The sequence below is a fragment of the Gekko japonicus genome, unplaced genomic scaffold, assembly GCF_001447785.1.
Source record: "Gekko japonicus isolate JY-2015 unplaced genomic scaffold, Gekko_japonicus_V1.1 scaffold1341, whole genome shotgun sequence".
Classification (NCBI taxonomy): domain Eukaryota; kingdom Metazoa; phylum Chordata; class Lepidosauria; order Squamata; family Gekkonidae; genus Gekko; species Gekko japonicus.
In genome coordinates, this window is record NW_015169817.1 from 446,871 (window position 1) to 463,302 (window position 16,432).

General features: G+C 44.5%; 1 protein-coding gene across 1 annotated transcript in view; it reads left to right on the forward strand.

Annotated features, from left to right (window-relative positions):
- The window catches only part of LOC107115468 (cytochrome P450 2J2-like), a 34,257-nt gene extending 24,414 nt beyond the window's left edge, over nucleotides 1-9,843 (forward strand). The window contains 4 exon segments of the mRNA XM_015417186.1: nucleotides 5,373-5,437; nucleotides 5,439-5,561; nucleotides 7,624-7,765; nucleotides 9,635-9,843. Coding sequence (XP_015272672.1) covers nucleotides 5,373-5,437; nucleotides 5,439-5,561; nucleotides 7,624-7,765; nucleotides 9,635-9,825 — 521 coding nt within the window. The 3' untranslated portion in view covers nucleotides 9,826-9,843.
- The last annotated feature ends 6,589 nt before the right edge of the window (nucleotides 9,844-16,432 follow it).

Sequence of the window (16,432 nt, forward strand, 5' to 3'; positions counted from 1 at the left end):
ACCCCGCCCTTCACTACCCAAAGGAGTCTCAGAGTGGCTTGCAAACTCCTCTGCCTTCCCCTCCCCACAACAGAGGTAGGTGGGGCTGAGAGAGCTCTGACAGAAACTGCTCATTTTCAAGGACAGCTCTTGTCAGAACTATGGCTTACCCAAGGTAATCCAGCAGGTGCAAGTGGAGGAGTGGGGAATCAAACCCGGTTCTCCCAGATTAGAGTCCTTGCACTTAACCACTACACCAAACTGGCAAGAAGGTAGGATGTATTGATTTTGGGATTAATTGAGGATGACCTGCTCACAACACACTCCTCCACCCAGTCACAACTCCAAGCAAATAACCATTGCTTTGGCCTACTGGTAGCCACCCCGGATGTAAATTGTAATGGTGTTTGTGAAGTACCGTCTCCCCTGCCTTGGTCAACAAGATTAATACCAAGGAAGAGAACAGAGATACTTAGAACAACAAATGAAAAGAGAGGAATAAGTTGGAAGGGGACATTCAGGACCAACTTTAACTTACTTTTTGTAAGTTTGGTGTAGTGGTTAAGTGCGTGTAGTCCAATCTGGGAGAACCGGGTTTGATTCCCCACTTCTCCACTTGCACCTGGCTGGATGACCTTGGGCAAGCCGTAGTTCTGATAAGAGCTGTTCTTGAAAAAGAGCAGTTTCTGTCAAGAGCTCTCTCAGCCCCGCCTACCTCACAGGGTGTCTGTTGTGGGGAGGGGAAGGGAAAGGAGTTTGTAAGCCGCTCTGAGACACCTTTGGGTAGTGAAGGGCGGGATAGAAATCCAATCTCTTCTCTTTTTCTTCTTACTGAAATGTGTGCCCCTGAGCCGGCCTTGCTGGGAGGGTGGGGTAGAAATCTAAGGAATGAATGAATGAATGAATGAATGAATGAATGAATGAATGAATGAATGAATAATTCATTCATTAGATTTCTACCCCGGTTCCCTGAGATTTCTATATAGACCACTAGGGTACAAAGGAGATTGGCATATACTGGAAAAAGAGGAGGAATTTGACTCTGTCGGTCACAGTACCAATACGAAATAAATGTTTTATGAAGTGACTTTTCTGTGGTATTGTGATGGGCCATTTCAAGTTCTGCCCACCAGGAGTCTCACTCAAGCACTTTTAAATGATGGACCGGAACACTGAAAAGGGGGGGGAAAGGAATCTGGCGGTTCAACTTTTGGGTGGGAAAAAGGTCAGGTCATCTTCTGGTTATACAGGGAATCCATTAGGGACTTCAGAAATTTTGAAGATAGGCAGGGTTTGGGTGCTGTTCCTGTCAAACACAGCTAAAAGTTAAAAACCTTTTTGTCCCATTTTATGAACCTGAATCAGTCAAGTAAGAAACCTGCTTTGTAACTGTTCTGTGTTCCCAGGACTCAGGTCTCCAGGAACTTTGTTACTATCATGCAAAGTGCTGGAGAAAAGGAAAACACAGAAGCAACCAAGCCAAGCATGCCTCTGAAATAAACCCATTTCCTCACTGTTTTCATCAAGCCCACTGCATTGTTCTATAGTCTATATAAGAACATAAGAGATGCCAATGTTGGATCAGGCCAAAGGCCCATCCAGTCCAACACTTTCCCATGCATAATCTTATAAACCTCAATCATGTCACCCCTCAGTCGTCGTTTCTCCAAGCTAAAGAGCCCTAAGCGCCTTAACCTTTCCTCATAGGGAAAGTGTTCCAACCCTTTTATCATTCGAGTTGCCCTTTTCTGCACTTTTCCCAAAGCTATAATATCCTTTTTAAGGTGTGGTGACCAGAACTGCACACAGTATTCCAAAAGAGGTCGCACCATTGATTTATATAGGGGCATTATGATATTGGCTGATCTGTTTTCAATACCCTTCCTAATAATCCCCAGCATAGCATTGGCCTTTTTTATTGCAGTCACACACTGTCTCAACATTTTCAGTGAGTTATCTACTACAACTCCAAGATCTCTCTCTTGTTCAATTTCTGCAGTTTGGCCCGGCAGGCAAACATTTCAGGAGCATTTCAGTAGTGGATTAAAGGGGTGGGTTCACACAGTCACATGTTTCAGGCATCCCCCAGCTGTACTCAAGACCACCACATATCATATACCCCCTCATTCACAGGACTCTCCCCTTCAAGGGGACATATGCTGTATCGTGGTCCAAAGCACGGTTCTGGTGCAAGCTGCTTCAAAGTGCAGTGCCCCCAGGACAAGCACACAAGCAGATACTGGGGCCAGGCTGCACCCCCCACAAATATTTGGACCACCCCAAATGACACATACCCACACTCTGGGGACTGTGCCCTGTAAGGTGACATACAGTGATACCCGGTCCAAACACCGGTTCTGATGCCACGAGCTTCTGTTCGCAGGGCTTCCCCGAGGCCTGTATTTCAAAATATATGGGGGGGGGGCAGTCTGGCCCCAGTGTCTGCCTGTGTGTTTGTTCCTTATTCATTCCATATTCGTGACTTCTTCATGAACTCATCCTAAAACTCTCAGGAGAGTTTGAAAGCTCTGAACTCGAAAATAAGATCTGGACAACCATATATCATACGTCACCACATTCAGGGGATTCTCCCCTTCAAGGGGAAATATGGTACTACCTGGCCCAAAGAGTGGTTCTTGTGCCAGCCGCTCCAAAGTGAGATGACCCCAGGACAATCACACAGGCAGACCCTGGGGCCAGGCTTCCCCCCCCCCCCCGAAATCTTTGGACCACCCCAAGTGACACATCCCCCTGCAAGGAGACATACCCCATTGCCCAGTCTAAACACTTGTTCTGGCACCACAAGCTTCTATTTGGGGTGCCTCTGAGAGGCCTGCATTTCAAAGTATATTAGAATAAGGAACCACTCCCAGTGAGCTTCTGGCAGGACATTCATACAGTCAGTCTTTAGGGTGAAGGTCATTCCATTGCTGAATGAGGATTAACAGTCCTCAGAGAAGCATCAATTACTGATAACGACCTAAGATTGCTGAATTTGAATTCATTCACAAGTTCACAAGGACGGATTTATCAGGGCTTAAGGGATTCTTATTTCACTATACTTGCTAATGTTCCACACCCATGTCCCAATCAAGCTGCTTAAGAAAGCACATTGCAGCTTTGCATCCTGACTTCTTTACTCTTCATATTCAAATTTTGTCTGAACAGACAAACTTTGAGAATTGAAAGCTCAGATTCCTAAAACCAAACTGATCTCCAAGGTACCACTGTGGGCAGTCCATGTGTGTGATTACTCAATGATTGGGAAGTAGGCCACATGTGATTATTGCAAGTGTCCATGGGATGCTTTTAGGCCTGAAAGAACTTAGAAAACACAGCCCACAGTTGGGGGTTTTAGGTAGGGACTGCGAACAGAAGCTTGTGGCATCAGAACCGGTGTTTGGACCGGGCATCACTGTATGTCACCTTGCAGGGCAAGCCGCGCTTTGTACCAGCACACAGAATGTGTCCCCTCGAAGGGGAGTGTCCGCTGAAGACGGGGGTGTATGAAGTGTGGGGGTCCAAACATTATTTTGGGTGCAGGGGGCACTTCCTTTTTCAAATCTCATCTGGAGTACAGGCCTCGGGGAAGCCCTGCAAACAGAAGCTTGTGGCATCAGAACCGGTGTTTGGACCGGGCATCACTGTATGTCGCCTTGCAGGGCACAGTTCCCAGAGCGTGGGGATTTGTCATTTGAGGTGGTCCAAATATTTGTGGGGGGTGCAGCCTGGCCCCAATGTCTGCCTGTGTGCTTGTCCTGGGGGCACCGCACTTTGGAGCAGCTGGCACCGGAACCGCGCTTTGGACCAGCACACAGAATGTGTCCCCTCGAAGGGGAGGGTCCACTGAAGACGGGGGTATATGAAGTGTGGCGGTCCAAACCTTATTTTGGGGTTCAGAGCTTTCCAACTCACTCTCCTTAGTGTTTCTGAATGACTGCACAAATAAGTAACGAATAAGGAATGATTAAGGAAGAGCGAATAAGGAACCAACTTCAGCCTCCTGTTTCAGCTTTGGTACATGGACCCTGAGAGTGGGTCATTGGGTCCCATTGGAATCAGGGAACCCAGTGGGGGCTCATGTCCTCTGTCCGCTCCTAGAATTTAAGCTTCTTTCTAAAAAGCGTTCAGTGTTTTCATTTCAAGGTGGCATCCTGGATTTTTTTGCAGTAGTTGTTGCAATATGTTCAAACTTTTATCACCTACCACCATTTCACTTTCCTTCCTTCTATTTTGGTTTAGGGTAAAAAATTTACTTGTTGGTTAAGAATCTGTCTCACTTCCATACTTTCACTTTGCCCTGGGAGAATGGTTTGCAAAAGCTCTGAACTGTCTATACACAGGTTTAAGTAATCCTTTTACTCTGGAACTGATGTTAGACTTATGTAAAGGATGCTTGTCTTAGGGACCAATTTTGGATAAAAGAACTCCAATTCCTTTACTTTTTTTTTCTTTTCATAGGTAATATATGTTGCTTTATGACCCAAAAAAAGAAGGGGGGGAAGCCAGTGTACAATGCAGGAAACAAAAAAAACACCACTGGCAAAAAATAATAACACACAAGCAAGTAAGCAAGTATATAATGATCAAATAAGCATAACAGCAAGTATAATATAAATCAAATAAACATAACAAGTATGATATAAATCAATAGGCCAAAGTGCAATAATAAATCATAATAGAAACAAGTCACAGTCTTTCCATGTGTCTACTCCAGCATAGAAGCAATATCAAAGTCCAAATTGGAGTGCAATTCATCAAATTTTCTGAGCCATAAAAAGCGTAATCTGGATGCCTGTTGCCGCGTTTCGAATAATTCTTATTCAAGCATGGCTGTAATGGGACTGAATGCAAATTCAAAGCATATACAAATGAGAATGCATACAAAATATAAATATTGGAACAATACACAAGTGAGAATGCATACAGGATATAAATATTTGAAAAAATTGTAAAATTAGGAGCTGCAAAGAAAACTCACCCCAGTCTCAAAAGCTGGCATACACTAAGCCAGAATGGTCAGTCAAGGAGGATTAAGGGTCCTTAGCCTGCCATGTACTGCACCTTAATTTATACCTAATATTCAGGCTGCATCAACACAGGCAAAGTTTCTTCAAGGTCATAGTGCCATGCATGCTGTTCTGGATTTTTGATTTATATTATACTTGCTGTTATGCTTATTTGATCATTATATGCTTGCTTACTTGCTTGTGTGTTGTTATTTTTTGCCAGTGGTGTGTTTTTTTTTGTTTCCTGCTTCATGACCCAAGCCTACAGCTCCATGTACATTCCAATTTTTTGAATACGTGATATCAAATATTTTCACTGGTTCACGAATGAGGTACAGGAAAATGCAGTGCCCCTAATAAATTATTTTGTACTGTTTTCCTCAGAGAAAGTCTACAAGGAGATGGAAGATGTTTTAGGTTCCTCTCAATTATTGCGCTACCAAGATCGGAAAAAAAAAAACCTACACGAATGCCGTGATTCATGAGATCCAACGTTTCCAGTATATCTTATTCTTTGGAGTCCCCAGACAAAGTACAAAAGATGTGAACATGTGTGGCTTTCTTATCCCAAAGGTAAAGGATATTGTTATGGTTGCACTTCTGGATTCTAAGAGTGATATCTATAAAAGGCAGCACTTTGTAAGATGTATATGCAGAGGAGGAGGAGGAGGAGAAGAAGAGCTTTTATACCCCGCATTTCTCTACCTTAAACAGTCTCAAAACAGCTTACAGTCTCAGACCACCTACCTCACAGGATGTTTGTTGTGGGGAGGGGACGGGAAAGGAGTTTGTGAGCCACTCTGAGACTCCTTTGGGTAGTGAAGGGTGGGGTATAAATCCAATTTCTTCTTCTTCTTCTTCTTCATATATCAGAGCTTCCTGTGTAGTAGTTTTTGAAGGCTACAAGCTGGACCACTTTCCCAGAAATGCCACATTATGGCCCCAGTCACACGGGCCAGATATCGCGGGGGGGGGGAGACATGGCTGTTTGCCCTGCAGCGAAATAAGGTGCGGCTGCGTGATCAGGCGTTCCCTCGCGGTCCCGTCGAGGACCCGTGGTTAGGGGGAAGGTGCCGATCACACGAAGCGCCAAAGAAGCGGCACGGCACGGCAAACGGGGTTGTGTTTGTTTGTTTTAACCTGAAGTATGCGCATGCCCCGTTGGGTGTTTGTGCACATCCCTGTAGACCTAAAAAAACACCCCTTTTCGCAATGGGGCATGGGCGGGCGCCGGATGCCACCGGAAACGCGATCAGATGCCCGCCCTTGCCCCGCAGTTTCCGGAAACTAGTACCTCTGAGGTACTAGTTTTTTACTGCGTGTCTTCAGCGGGAAGCCTCGGGTGAGCCACGGGAGCTCTACGCTTCCCAGATGTGGCGGTGAGATTGCGCCTGGAAAATCTGCCTATCTTCCATCCCTCTAGCGTGGCTAATGCTCCGTGTGACCGGGGCCTATTAGTATTTTGTCAGCCCCCAAATTATCTGGCCCCATCTGTGCTTATCTATTTGTGCCAGTGCCTCTTGGTTTTATTCAAAAATGTATCCAACAATTGGATGACTGTCAGTTCTCAAAGTGCTCATATGTTTAGCATATGTTTCTTAAAAACCTTTCCCAGTATAAATCCTGTACCATGAAAGCAGTGATAGCACTTTACAAAGCTCTGCTCCCCCTGAAACCTTATGGTTTCTTGACTGAGCCAAAGTCTAAGACTGAAGAAGGAAACCTGGAAGTAAAACAGGGTACGTTGCGTTTTTAGTTTATGGTGGCCAACTGGTTATCCAGGAGTACATAAAATTGCTCATGCCTTTTCAGTTCTGTTCGTCCAACGGCGTATCTCATTTTCATTTTGCGAACATCTTTTTAACAGGGTGAGCTGAGGAAGTTCTTGCTTAGAAATCCAGCCATTACCGAAAGAAGATATGATTCTTGAGTTTCAGGAGATTGAAGCATGTATATATGGGAAACGGCCATGGCCAGTATGAGCGGTTCCAGAAGGGTCATTTGGCCCGGGCCTGAAGCTCTAAGGGAGCCTCAAAATTACAAAAAGAAAAAAGAAATTACATTAAGTATCAGTCTGTTGTTGCAACCTTGTTTTCTTTTCATCACTCATATGGATGTTATGGCTTGGGTCATCAAAAGCTAGAGATGGTTGGGGCCGCTCTGGACCTTTCAGGGGATCTGAAAACAATAGGGATGCCAGGACTCCCCTTCCAGAAGGAAACCTCCCATTGGCAGCCCTCAATCCCCACTGCCACTCAGTAGGCCAACAGGGTTAAATGTAAGGAATAAATAGCTGTGGCATCAACAGTGTAATATCATTTCTGGGGTGAACCCAGAAGTGACATCACACCCCTCAAGGATTCACAAGAATCTCTATGGTAAAACTATAGAGTTTCCACTGAAACCTAGAGTGGCATGACCAGTTCCAGGTTCAAACCAAAAACAACAGCATGTCATACTCTGATGGTGCCAACAAGGTCTTGTTCCTCCCCACCCCCACCCCAAATCTTCTGCCAGGCATCAGGCACGGATTGGAAACCCTAGAAAACAGTAAATACTAGTATTGGGACAATGACTGGAAAATATCAATGTCCTTGTCCGTATGCATCCTGAAGTAACAGTTTCATTCTTCCAGGGGGCTATCATTTTTGCAGATCTACATTCTGTTCTTCTTGATCCTAAAGAATGGGAGACACCAGAGGAATTCAACCCAAATCATTTTTTGGACAAGGATGGAAGTTTTGTGGAAAGAGAAGCATTCCTTCCATTTGGAGCAGGTAAATGCAAAGGGTGGTTGATAGCTGTTCATAGGGTTCCCAGGAGGATTAAATTTAGGAATATTTTCTTCTTGTGCAGAATGTTTCTTAGGAATCACTAAATTACCCAAACCTTATGACAAATATTAGTATGATTTTAGTTAGGGTTAGGGAAGGTAAATTCTGTTAAATATAGCTTGGACACTGGCCCGTAGCTACAGTGGGGCTATTGGGGGCTCCGCCCCCTTCCTTAAAGGACTAGCTCCACAAAGTTTTTTTTAATGTTTTAAAGAAGATTTTTTAAAAGAAGAATGGGGCTCCACATGCACACACACCGCTGCTTCTCAAAAGCATTTAAAGGGATAGTTCAAATGCTTTTGAGAAGAAGCGGGGGATGGTGTGCACCCCTCTCCCTCCCTCCTCCAAGTAAAGGCCTCTCCAGCTGATTGGTGGGCCATGTGCTCCTCACCGATCAGTTGAAGGGCCCTTTAAATCTCACGAGAGGGGAGAGAGAGTAGCGGCTGCTGGAGGTCGGGCTTGGGGGCAGATTGGAGCTGACATAAAAATAATGGCAGCCCCGCCAGAAAATCTTTTGCGCCACAAGCCACTGCTGGATGTTCTGCATGGTGGTGCAAGACCTAAAGCAGAAACTCAATCCTCTTACCTGAGATCCTTAAGTAATAGAAGCAGGCATAGAATACAGTATGTGCTTTCCCATGGAGCAATGACTCCTCCTATATGTCTGACCAGGGCTTTTTTTGTAGAAAAAGCCCAGCAGGAAGTCATTAGCATAATTGGCCACACCCAACAGCAGAAATGTGTTAGCATATTAGGCTACACCCCTGACAGCACAGTTCATTAGCATATGAGGCCACACCCCCGTGTTACCAGAAGTGTGCTCATCCAGCCACACCCACCTTTTGCTTCTTATTCTTGTTTGTTGTCAAAACCCAGGGCTTTTTTTGTAGCAGGAACTCCTTTGCATGTTAGGCCACACACCCATAATGTAGCCAATCCTAATGAGTTTCTGCTGTTGGGTGTGGCCTATTATGCTAATGAGTCCCTGCTGGACGTGGCCAACTCAGGAGCCAGCCGGAACTCCGTTCCTGTGCGTTCCTGCCCAAAAATAGCCCTGTGTCTGACTACATACAGCTTTTACTTCCACAAGACTGCAAATTCCAAAATGACATGTTCACTGCTACCCAGGGAGCCCACTACTTTCACCTCATCAACCAGTTCTTCCCTCTTGGTAAGAATCAAGTCCAAGATAGCAGATCCCCTTGTTTCCCTCTCGACTTTCTGGAAAATGAAGTTGACAAGACAAGTCAGGAATTCAGTGGTTTTACAGACAATAAATGTGCACTGGAGATACGGTTGTGTAGAGAAAGGGGTGGGACTTTTGCCCATTCATCACACTAGGCCAGCTCCATGGTCCACCCGATTTTTCAAAATCCTTAAATTCCACCCCCCTAGTCCCCCCACCAATTGCCCTACAGTTACAAGAGCAAGTACACACTTAAAGGGCTTGATGAATGATTTGATAGCTAGATACTGGACAAGGTGAGACTTCTCCCAGGGACAATCATTTCACTGCAATTAAGTGTGGTCCTACTCTTGTGTTGGTTCTTTTTTTTTTTTTTGGACCGGGGGGGGGGGCACACAGAAAAACAGGAAGTGAGAAGCTTGGCAATGAAATGTGGTGTGGAGGACTTAGTGTTGCAGCAACACAAGTTGCTGAGGAGCTACTTTGGAAGGTAGAAGGAAATCTTCATCCATTCAGCTCGTGCTATTTTACCAAAGTCCAAGCCAAATGTTCACCTAGGTGATACATTCTAGACAATACTTGTTAATGGAGTCTTCACATGTTGCCTTCCCTCGTTTCCTTTGCAGGGGCCCGCGTCTGCCTGGGAGAGCAGCTGGCAAGGATTGAGCTCTTCATCTTCTTCACCAGCCTGCTGAGGGCATTCACCTTCCAGCTGCCAGAAGGGGTGAAGGAACTCAACGCAGATCCTATAGTTCAGATATCATTTGTTCCCCACCCATATAAGCTCTGCGCTGTTCCCCGCAACAGTTCATCATAAACTGTACCAATTGGAGTGCCTCATTTCTTACTGCCAATTTCTTCTTCATTCCTTCTGCTTTATCCTAAACTTGCTCTCACTTGCTCAGTTCATTATGTCCTTGATTTCTCTGTCAGAGCTCGACAAATGGAATTCAGGCAGATCTGTGATATTCCTGATTGCTAAACTGTTACTATTGTCTGATAAATAATCTTATTAGGAGTTTTGATGTCTTTGTGTAAATTCTCAATGCAGAATTCTAAAAGGTAAAGTGTGCCATTGAGACACAAGCAACTCTTGGTGACCCTGATGAAGTTCCACCTCATGAGGTTTTCAAGGGAAGAGATAAGAACATAAGAACATAAGAGATGCCAATGTTGGATCAGGCCAAAGGCCCATCCCGTCCAACACTCTGTTTCACACAGTGGCCAGTAATACCAGGTGTCATCAGGCGGTCCACCAGTGGGGCCAGGACATTAGAAGCCCTCCCACTGTTGACCCCCCCAAGCACCAAGAAAACAGAGCATCACTTGCCCCAGAGTCCCTATCTATACCTTGTGGCTAATAGCCACTGATGGACCTCTGCTCCATATGCTTATCTAATTCCCTTTTGAACCCGTCCATGCTTGTAGCCAAGATGACCAAAGGTGGTTTGCCCACTGCCTTCCTTTGCATAGAAGCCCCACTCTTCCTTGACGGTCTCCCATCCACCTACTGGCCCTGCTTAGTTTCTGAGCTTTCACAAGGTCTGGCTAATCTGGACTATGGGGGCTGCTAATAATACACAGTTCTGGGGATAATGAAAACCAGACATCTCTCATTCTTTCTACATGCCTGTTAAAGAGGTTACATGGGGGGAACGTATGTGTCAGAACTGAGTTAAAAAGGCTGGTTCGGGTCTCGACGATGATGGATAGCAGCAGAAATGCTGCTGGCCAAGTCCACTGATTTTCCTTGTCTTCCTGGGCCCAAGCATTCCTAGTATAGCTTGAGCCTCAACAAACTCTCTTGGAGGAAGAGCTTGTAGCAGGGAGCTTGCTTCGGGGAAGTGGAGGCGAGCAGCGGCTGGCATGAAACCCCGGAGTTGCTCCGATGCGGGAGGTGGTGGAAGAAGCTCAGTGGTCTGCGCTGAGCATTAGTCAAAACCAATGAACCTCACAGAGTCTTCTAGATGAAATTAAGCCTGGAAGTACCATGAGCACACCATCAAGAAATAATTTCTTTCAATGTTTTATTTTGAGCCTCCCCTTTTGGATTACGTGAAAAAGCGAACTTGTCCTTTAAATCAATAGGGAGACCTGAACGAGAGGATGGGTTTCTCTTCCTAACAAGTGGCGAAGAAAAGGAGTTCAGGCTACCCTGTACTGAAATGCTAATTTTTCTCCCTTTAAGCTGACTACAGTATCCTTCTACAGTTAAAAAGTGAGACAGCGACTGGGGCGTGAGTAGAAACACTGGCAAATCTGCGTGAGTCACAATACTTTATTGGATTGTACGGATGCTAGTGGAGGTGGAGTAGAGACAGTAAAAAGCATTAAGACAGAGGCAACGGAAACAAGACAGGGGGGGAAAGAGAAGGAAGAAAGATGGAAGAAAGAAGAAAAGAAAAAGGGGGGGAGTTTGGAAAAACTGTCTATCTCCTACATGTTATGGTATTAGGCTATTAGGATAAAATTTAGGTTTATAGTAAAGACAGGTGGTTAGATACTAGGATAGAATTTAGGTTAAATAGTAAGGATAGGTAATGGGGAAACAGTTTGTGCTTAACTGGGATATTTAGAAAAAAACAATAAATATGGATAAGGTGGATGGAGGTAGAAAAGCATCTATCTCATCCTCTCCAATGAGTGCAGATCAAATAAGTATAAATGATTTACAGAATCTGATACAAGAATCTGTTATACTAGCAGTGAACTTGGCTGTTGAAACAACTCTGTCTAAAGCATTAGAACCAATACATACAAAAATAGATGCTTTGGCAAATCATCTGTCCATGCAAACACAGAAAATTAAAAAATATATCTCTGTAAACAAACAAGAGACTTCAGCCTTAACAACTGTGACTAATAAGATAGAAATCAAAATTGGAAAAATAGGACACCAACTATAAGAAGATCTACCAGAAAATAAAAGCAACTTACAAACAATAGACTTGTTACAAAAACAAGCTATAAATTTGACATGCGGGGGAAAAACACAACTAGAACCAAGACACACAAATGATAAACAATCTGATCCTCATGGAAAGCCCACAGAGCTAGATAAAACATGGCCATACAATATTTTGCTAGACGTAGGTCCCTGCCACACGGCAGGGAATTAGGTGCTAGTACCGCGGCTAAAGTGAGCCGCGGCAAAGTTGGGACGGCGCGGCGGGATCTCACAGATCCCCCGAGCCGCGTCGCAACGCTCCCCGGCACGATCAGATGCCGGGGAGAACGCAGCGGTGGGAAGGGGAGCCTGGCGAACTGCGCATGCTCACACATGCGCAGTTCGGCCAGGAGCCGGGGATGCGCCGGCGCAAGGACGCGCCGGCGATCCCACGGCCAGCGTTGCTGCGGCCCTTCGGAAAGAACCACCTCGGGAGGTGGTTCTTTTTCGCCGCGGAGCAACGCTGGAAGGGACGGAACCGGGACGGATCCGGCACGCTCCCCAGATGTTGAGGTGGGATCGTGCCGGTTTGCTCCGCCCCTGTTCCGTCCCGCTTCCGGACCAAATGGGCTCGTATGAACAGGGCCGTGGAAATGCAAAATGAATGGCTTGAACCCCCTCTGATAGTCCGGGCCAAGATTCTGGGATTTAAAACAAAGGTAGACCAGGGTATGGGAAAGAAATACAAAGTCAAATAGTCCTACATTATATAAGGTGAAGATGTATAAAATTTTCCACAGATGACTGATTAAGTGAAAGTTATAAGAGTATGACAAGTGTTTGTGGTTATAAAAAGTGAAAATACTGAATTTGGACTGATAACTGAAAAAGACAATAGACATAATTATGCCTTAAATCAGAAATGTACTTTCATATATGTTGTAATAACAGTAGGAATATTCCTTGTTGAAAACTGAAAATTAGAAAATCTCCTTCTAGGGAAAAATGTATATATAAATTAATAGAAGTGGTTGAATTGGAAAACAAATTGCTATGTTATAATTCAAAAAGAATGAGCCTACCTTTTTTTGACAATGTACAATGTGGAACTTATAGAGAGACGGGGGGGATCACAAACTGTTAAGTTTCTAAACTAGACTATGATGTAAATAGAACTTGGTGGTTAATGGAAGAAGATACTTTGTACGATATACTTTAAGAAAAGCTTGTAAGTTATTTTTTTCTCTTTTTTGGAAAAAATAAAAAGATTATTAAAAAAAAGAACTGAGTTAAAAAGCAAGCTTATACAGAAAATATTCACAAACAAGCCTTACATTCACTGTGATCCTTATAGATCCTATTATTCAGTTGTTCATTAAGAAATTAGTTACAAGTGAGGAATTTGTACTGGGAATGAGCAGTCTGACCAATGTTGGTTGTGCCTTCACATTAGAAAGCAAACTAGAACAAGAGTCTTTTCAACATTATGTACGAAAAGAGCATTAGACGTTTAAAAAATGGAATTAAAAAACTTTAGTTCAACTTTGAACCCCGATGATATGAGAGACACAGTAACAGAGGGAGTATATAAAAAATAAAGATGTACTGAAGGCTACAATCTAAAAGGGGGTTGTGTTTTCCTTCAATGCTATAAATAACAATTGTATAACTCCAGCAGTGTGCAATAATCTTATACAATTTTCTTAACTCGTGCTAATACAAAATCAGGCACATCACTTCTTCTCACAAATCTTAATAAAGTTAATGTAAATCAACCCACACGCTACAGTCTTCTTTGTGGGGATATAAACCATAGTGATACAGAAGTATCACTATAGATCATTTAATCTTTGAAGGGAGGTCCCATTCACACGAGGCAATTTGGCCCGGGAGCGGGACAGTTCGGGGGCGGGTCAAACCGGTGCGATCACACCACAACATCTGTAAAGCGCCATGATTCCATCCCCGAACTGGCCCTTTCCCGGGAAACTGCGCCTCAAACTGAACCACCTACCTCGGTGGTTCAAGTGGACGCGGCGCTTCTACCCGGGGGTTTGATCGCCGGCGCGTCCTTGTGCCGGCACAACCCCGGGCCGGAGCCAAACTGCGCATGCTCCGACATGCGCAGTTCGGCCGGCTCCCGATTAGGGCCGTGTTTTCTCCCCGGTGTTTGATCGCGCCAGGGAGAAAGGGCGGCTCGGCCGGGGGATCCGGGGGATCCCGCCGCGCTGTGTCAACGTTGGCGTGGCTTTTAAAAGCCGCGCCTTAAGAGGCTTTTCCCCTGCTGTGTGGCAGGGGCCTTAGAAGATTTTTTAAAGCAAATGCTAGGTTTGTGTTCACAACCAGAGATTATGGGTGTGCGGGGGGGGGAGGATTGGCTTTTTTCAGATTTGGGCATAATAAAGGTGAATTTTTTCAGTATTTTGTAATATACCCAAATACCAATACTGGTATTGTATTGGTATCCAAAAATATTCAGTACTCCCAAATATATTCGGCTCCATTATATCCTATGGGGCCCTTGTAGTCAATGACAAAATCTTTTAAAGAGTATTCAGTAGGCTGAGAAGAGGGTTTTGAAGTAGAGGCACCAAATTTGTACTGTAGCTGCTGGGGCCTCTCTCCAAAAAAACCTCTAAGTTTCAAAAAGATTGGACCAGGGGGTCCAAGTCTAGGGGCATCCAAAGAGGATGTCCCCAATCATCCATTGTTTCCTAATGAAGGGGGGAAAGGCAGGCAGATAAAACCAACAGCAGAGCAGCTGAAGACAAAATTTGGCCTCTTTCAGTTTGCTTAGCACTGGTCTAGTTAAAGGTAGAACAGCTAACACCCTATGCTGAGATTTATTTAAAAGTATTAGTTTAAATTTTTCTGAAAACTCTATTAAAAGCCTATTTATCAATGCAGCAGCTAAACCAGAAGCTCGCACATGGAGCAGTGAGATGTCCCACTCCCCCAAGAAATCAAAAAGGCCCCTGAGGCTCTCTTAGCCAAACACACACACACCCAGAAACCACCATCACTGCCTCCCAACAAATCAGGAATCTCTCAACTCCTTAGAACTTCAAGACGCCAACTTCAAACCAGATTTTCCAACCAAATTCTCCAACCACCTAACCTTACCTGACTGAACCAGGAAGAGGAAAGGGAGCAAAACAACCGTGATGTATTATGCAAAAAAATTCTTCATACACTTTTCCAATATCCAGTTTACTTGGAGCAATTCAAACCATGCATATCGCGTCTCGGTTCGTATATGAACTTTATCAGAGTGGGCATTAGACTAGTGGATCTGATGAATGTTACTATGAGAAAGGACTATAGTGTTTGCCAAATGGATTAAAATTATATAGGAATTTCAATGCTACCCACTCTGATAAAGTTTGTATACGAAACAAGACACAATATGCATGGTCCACTGTGGTGTTGATGCGTTTGAGTTGCTCCAAGTAAATTGGATATTGGAAAAGAACTTATTACTCTATGAAGAATTTTTGTGGCATAATACATCACAGTTGTTTCGCTCCCTTTCAACTTCCATCCCGTGATCTCTCTCCTTGGTTTGCATAGACCAGGAAGAGGCCTGGCTGAGAGCCTAGTCCCCAGGCAGAAGGTCTAGTTAGTCAGCCCCCCCAACCCCCCCCCAACAAGTCCAAATATCGATCTCAGCAAGAAATCTTAAAAGCAACAAATACCCAAAGGAGTCTCAGAGTGGCTTACAAACTCCTTTCCCTTCCCCTCCCCACAACAGACAACCTGTGAGGTGGGTGGGGCTGAGAGAGCTCTGACAGAAATTGCTCTTTTTCAAGAACAGCCATGCCAGAACTATGGCTTGCCCAAGGTCATCCAGCAGGTGCAAGTGGAGGAGTGGGAAATCAAACCCGACTCTCCCAGATTAGAGTCCGCACACTTAACCACTACACCAAACTGGCTCAGTCCTAACAAACAATCTATAATATTATATAATAAATATAATAATAACCCTATAAATACCAAACCATAAATACCAAACAATAGACTAGTTTTGTACCTTAGTCATTGCAACGGACTTCTATGAACTTTGTCTATTTATGGTTTGGTATTTATATGGTTATTATGTATAAACGTTATTGGTACTTGATGCTTTGTATGTATAATGTGTTTATTATATAATATTACAGATTGATCACAGTATTTTTGTTGGTTTCTACTGTCCTCTCAGACTGTGGGTGATTTCCCACAAGAGCTGCTCCGCGCTCACTCCAAGCTACTGCGCGGCCGCATTTTGCCTCGCAGCTTCATGCGATTTTCCCCAAGTCTACTCAATCCTCAAAAAACAGGAGTGAGTAGACACGGGGGAAATCGGGCGAAGCTGCGGGGCAAAATGCGGCCATGCAGTACATGGTGTGAAATTGACACGTACGATCGGGGCAAAGGGAAGAGCGAGCGCGGAGCGCTTGTGGGAAATCACCCTGTGTTTCCCTGGTTTTACGTTGCTTATGAGAAGCATATCAAAAATGGGATTGTAGATTTGGTTGGCACGCCTATCTATGGTATG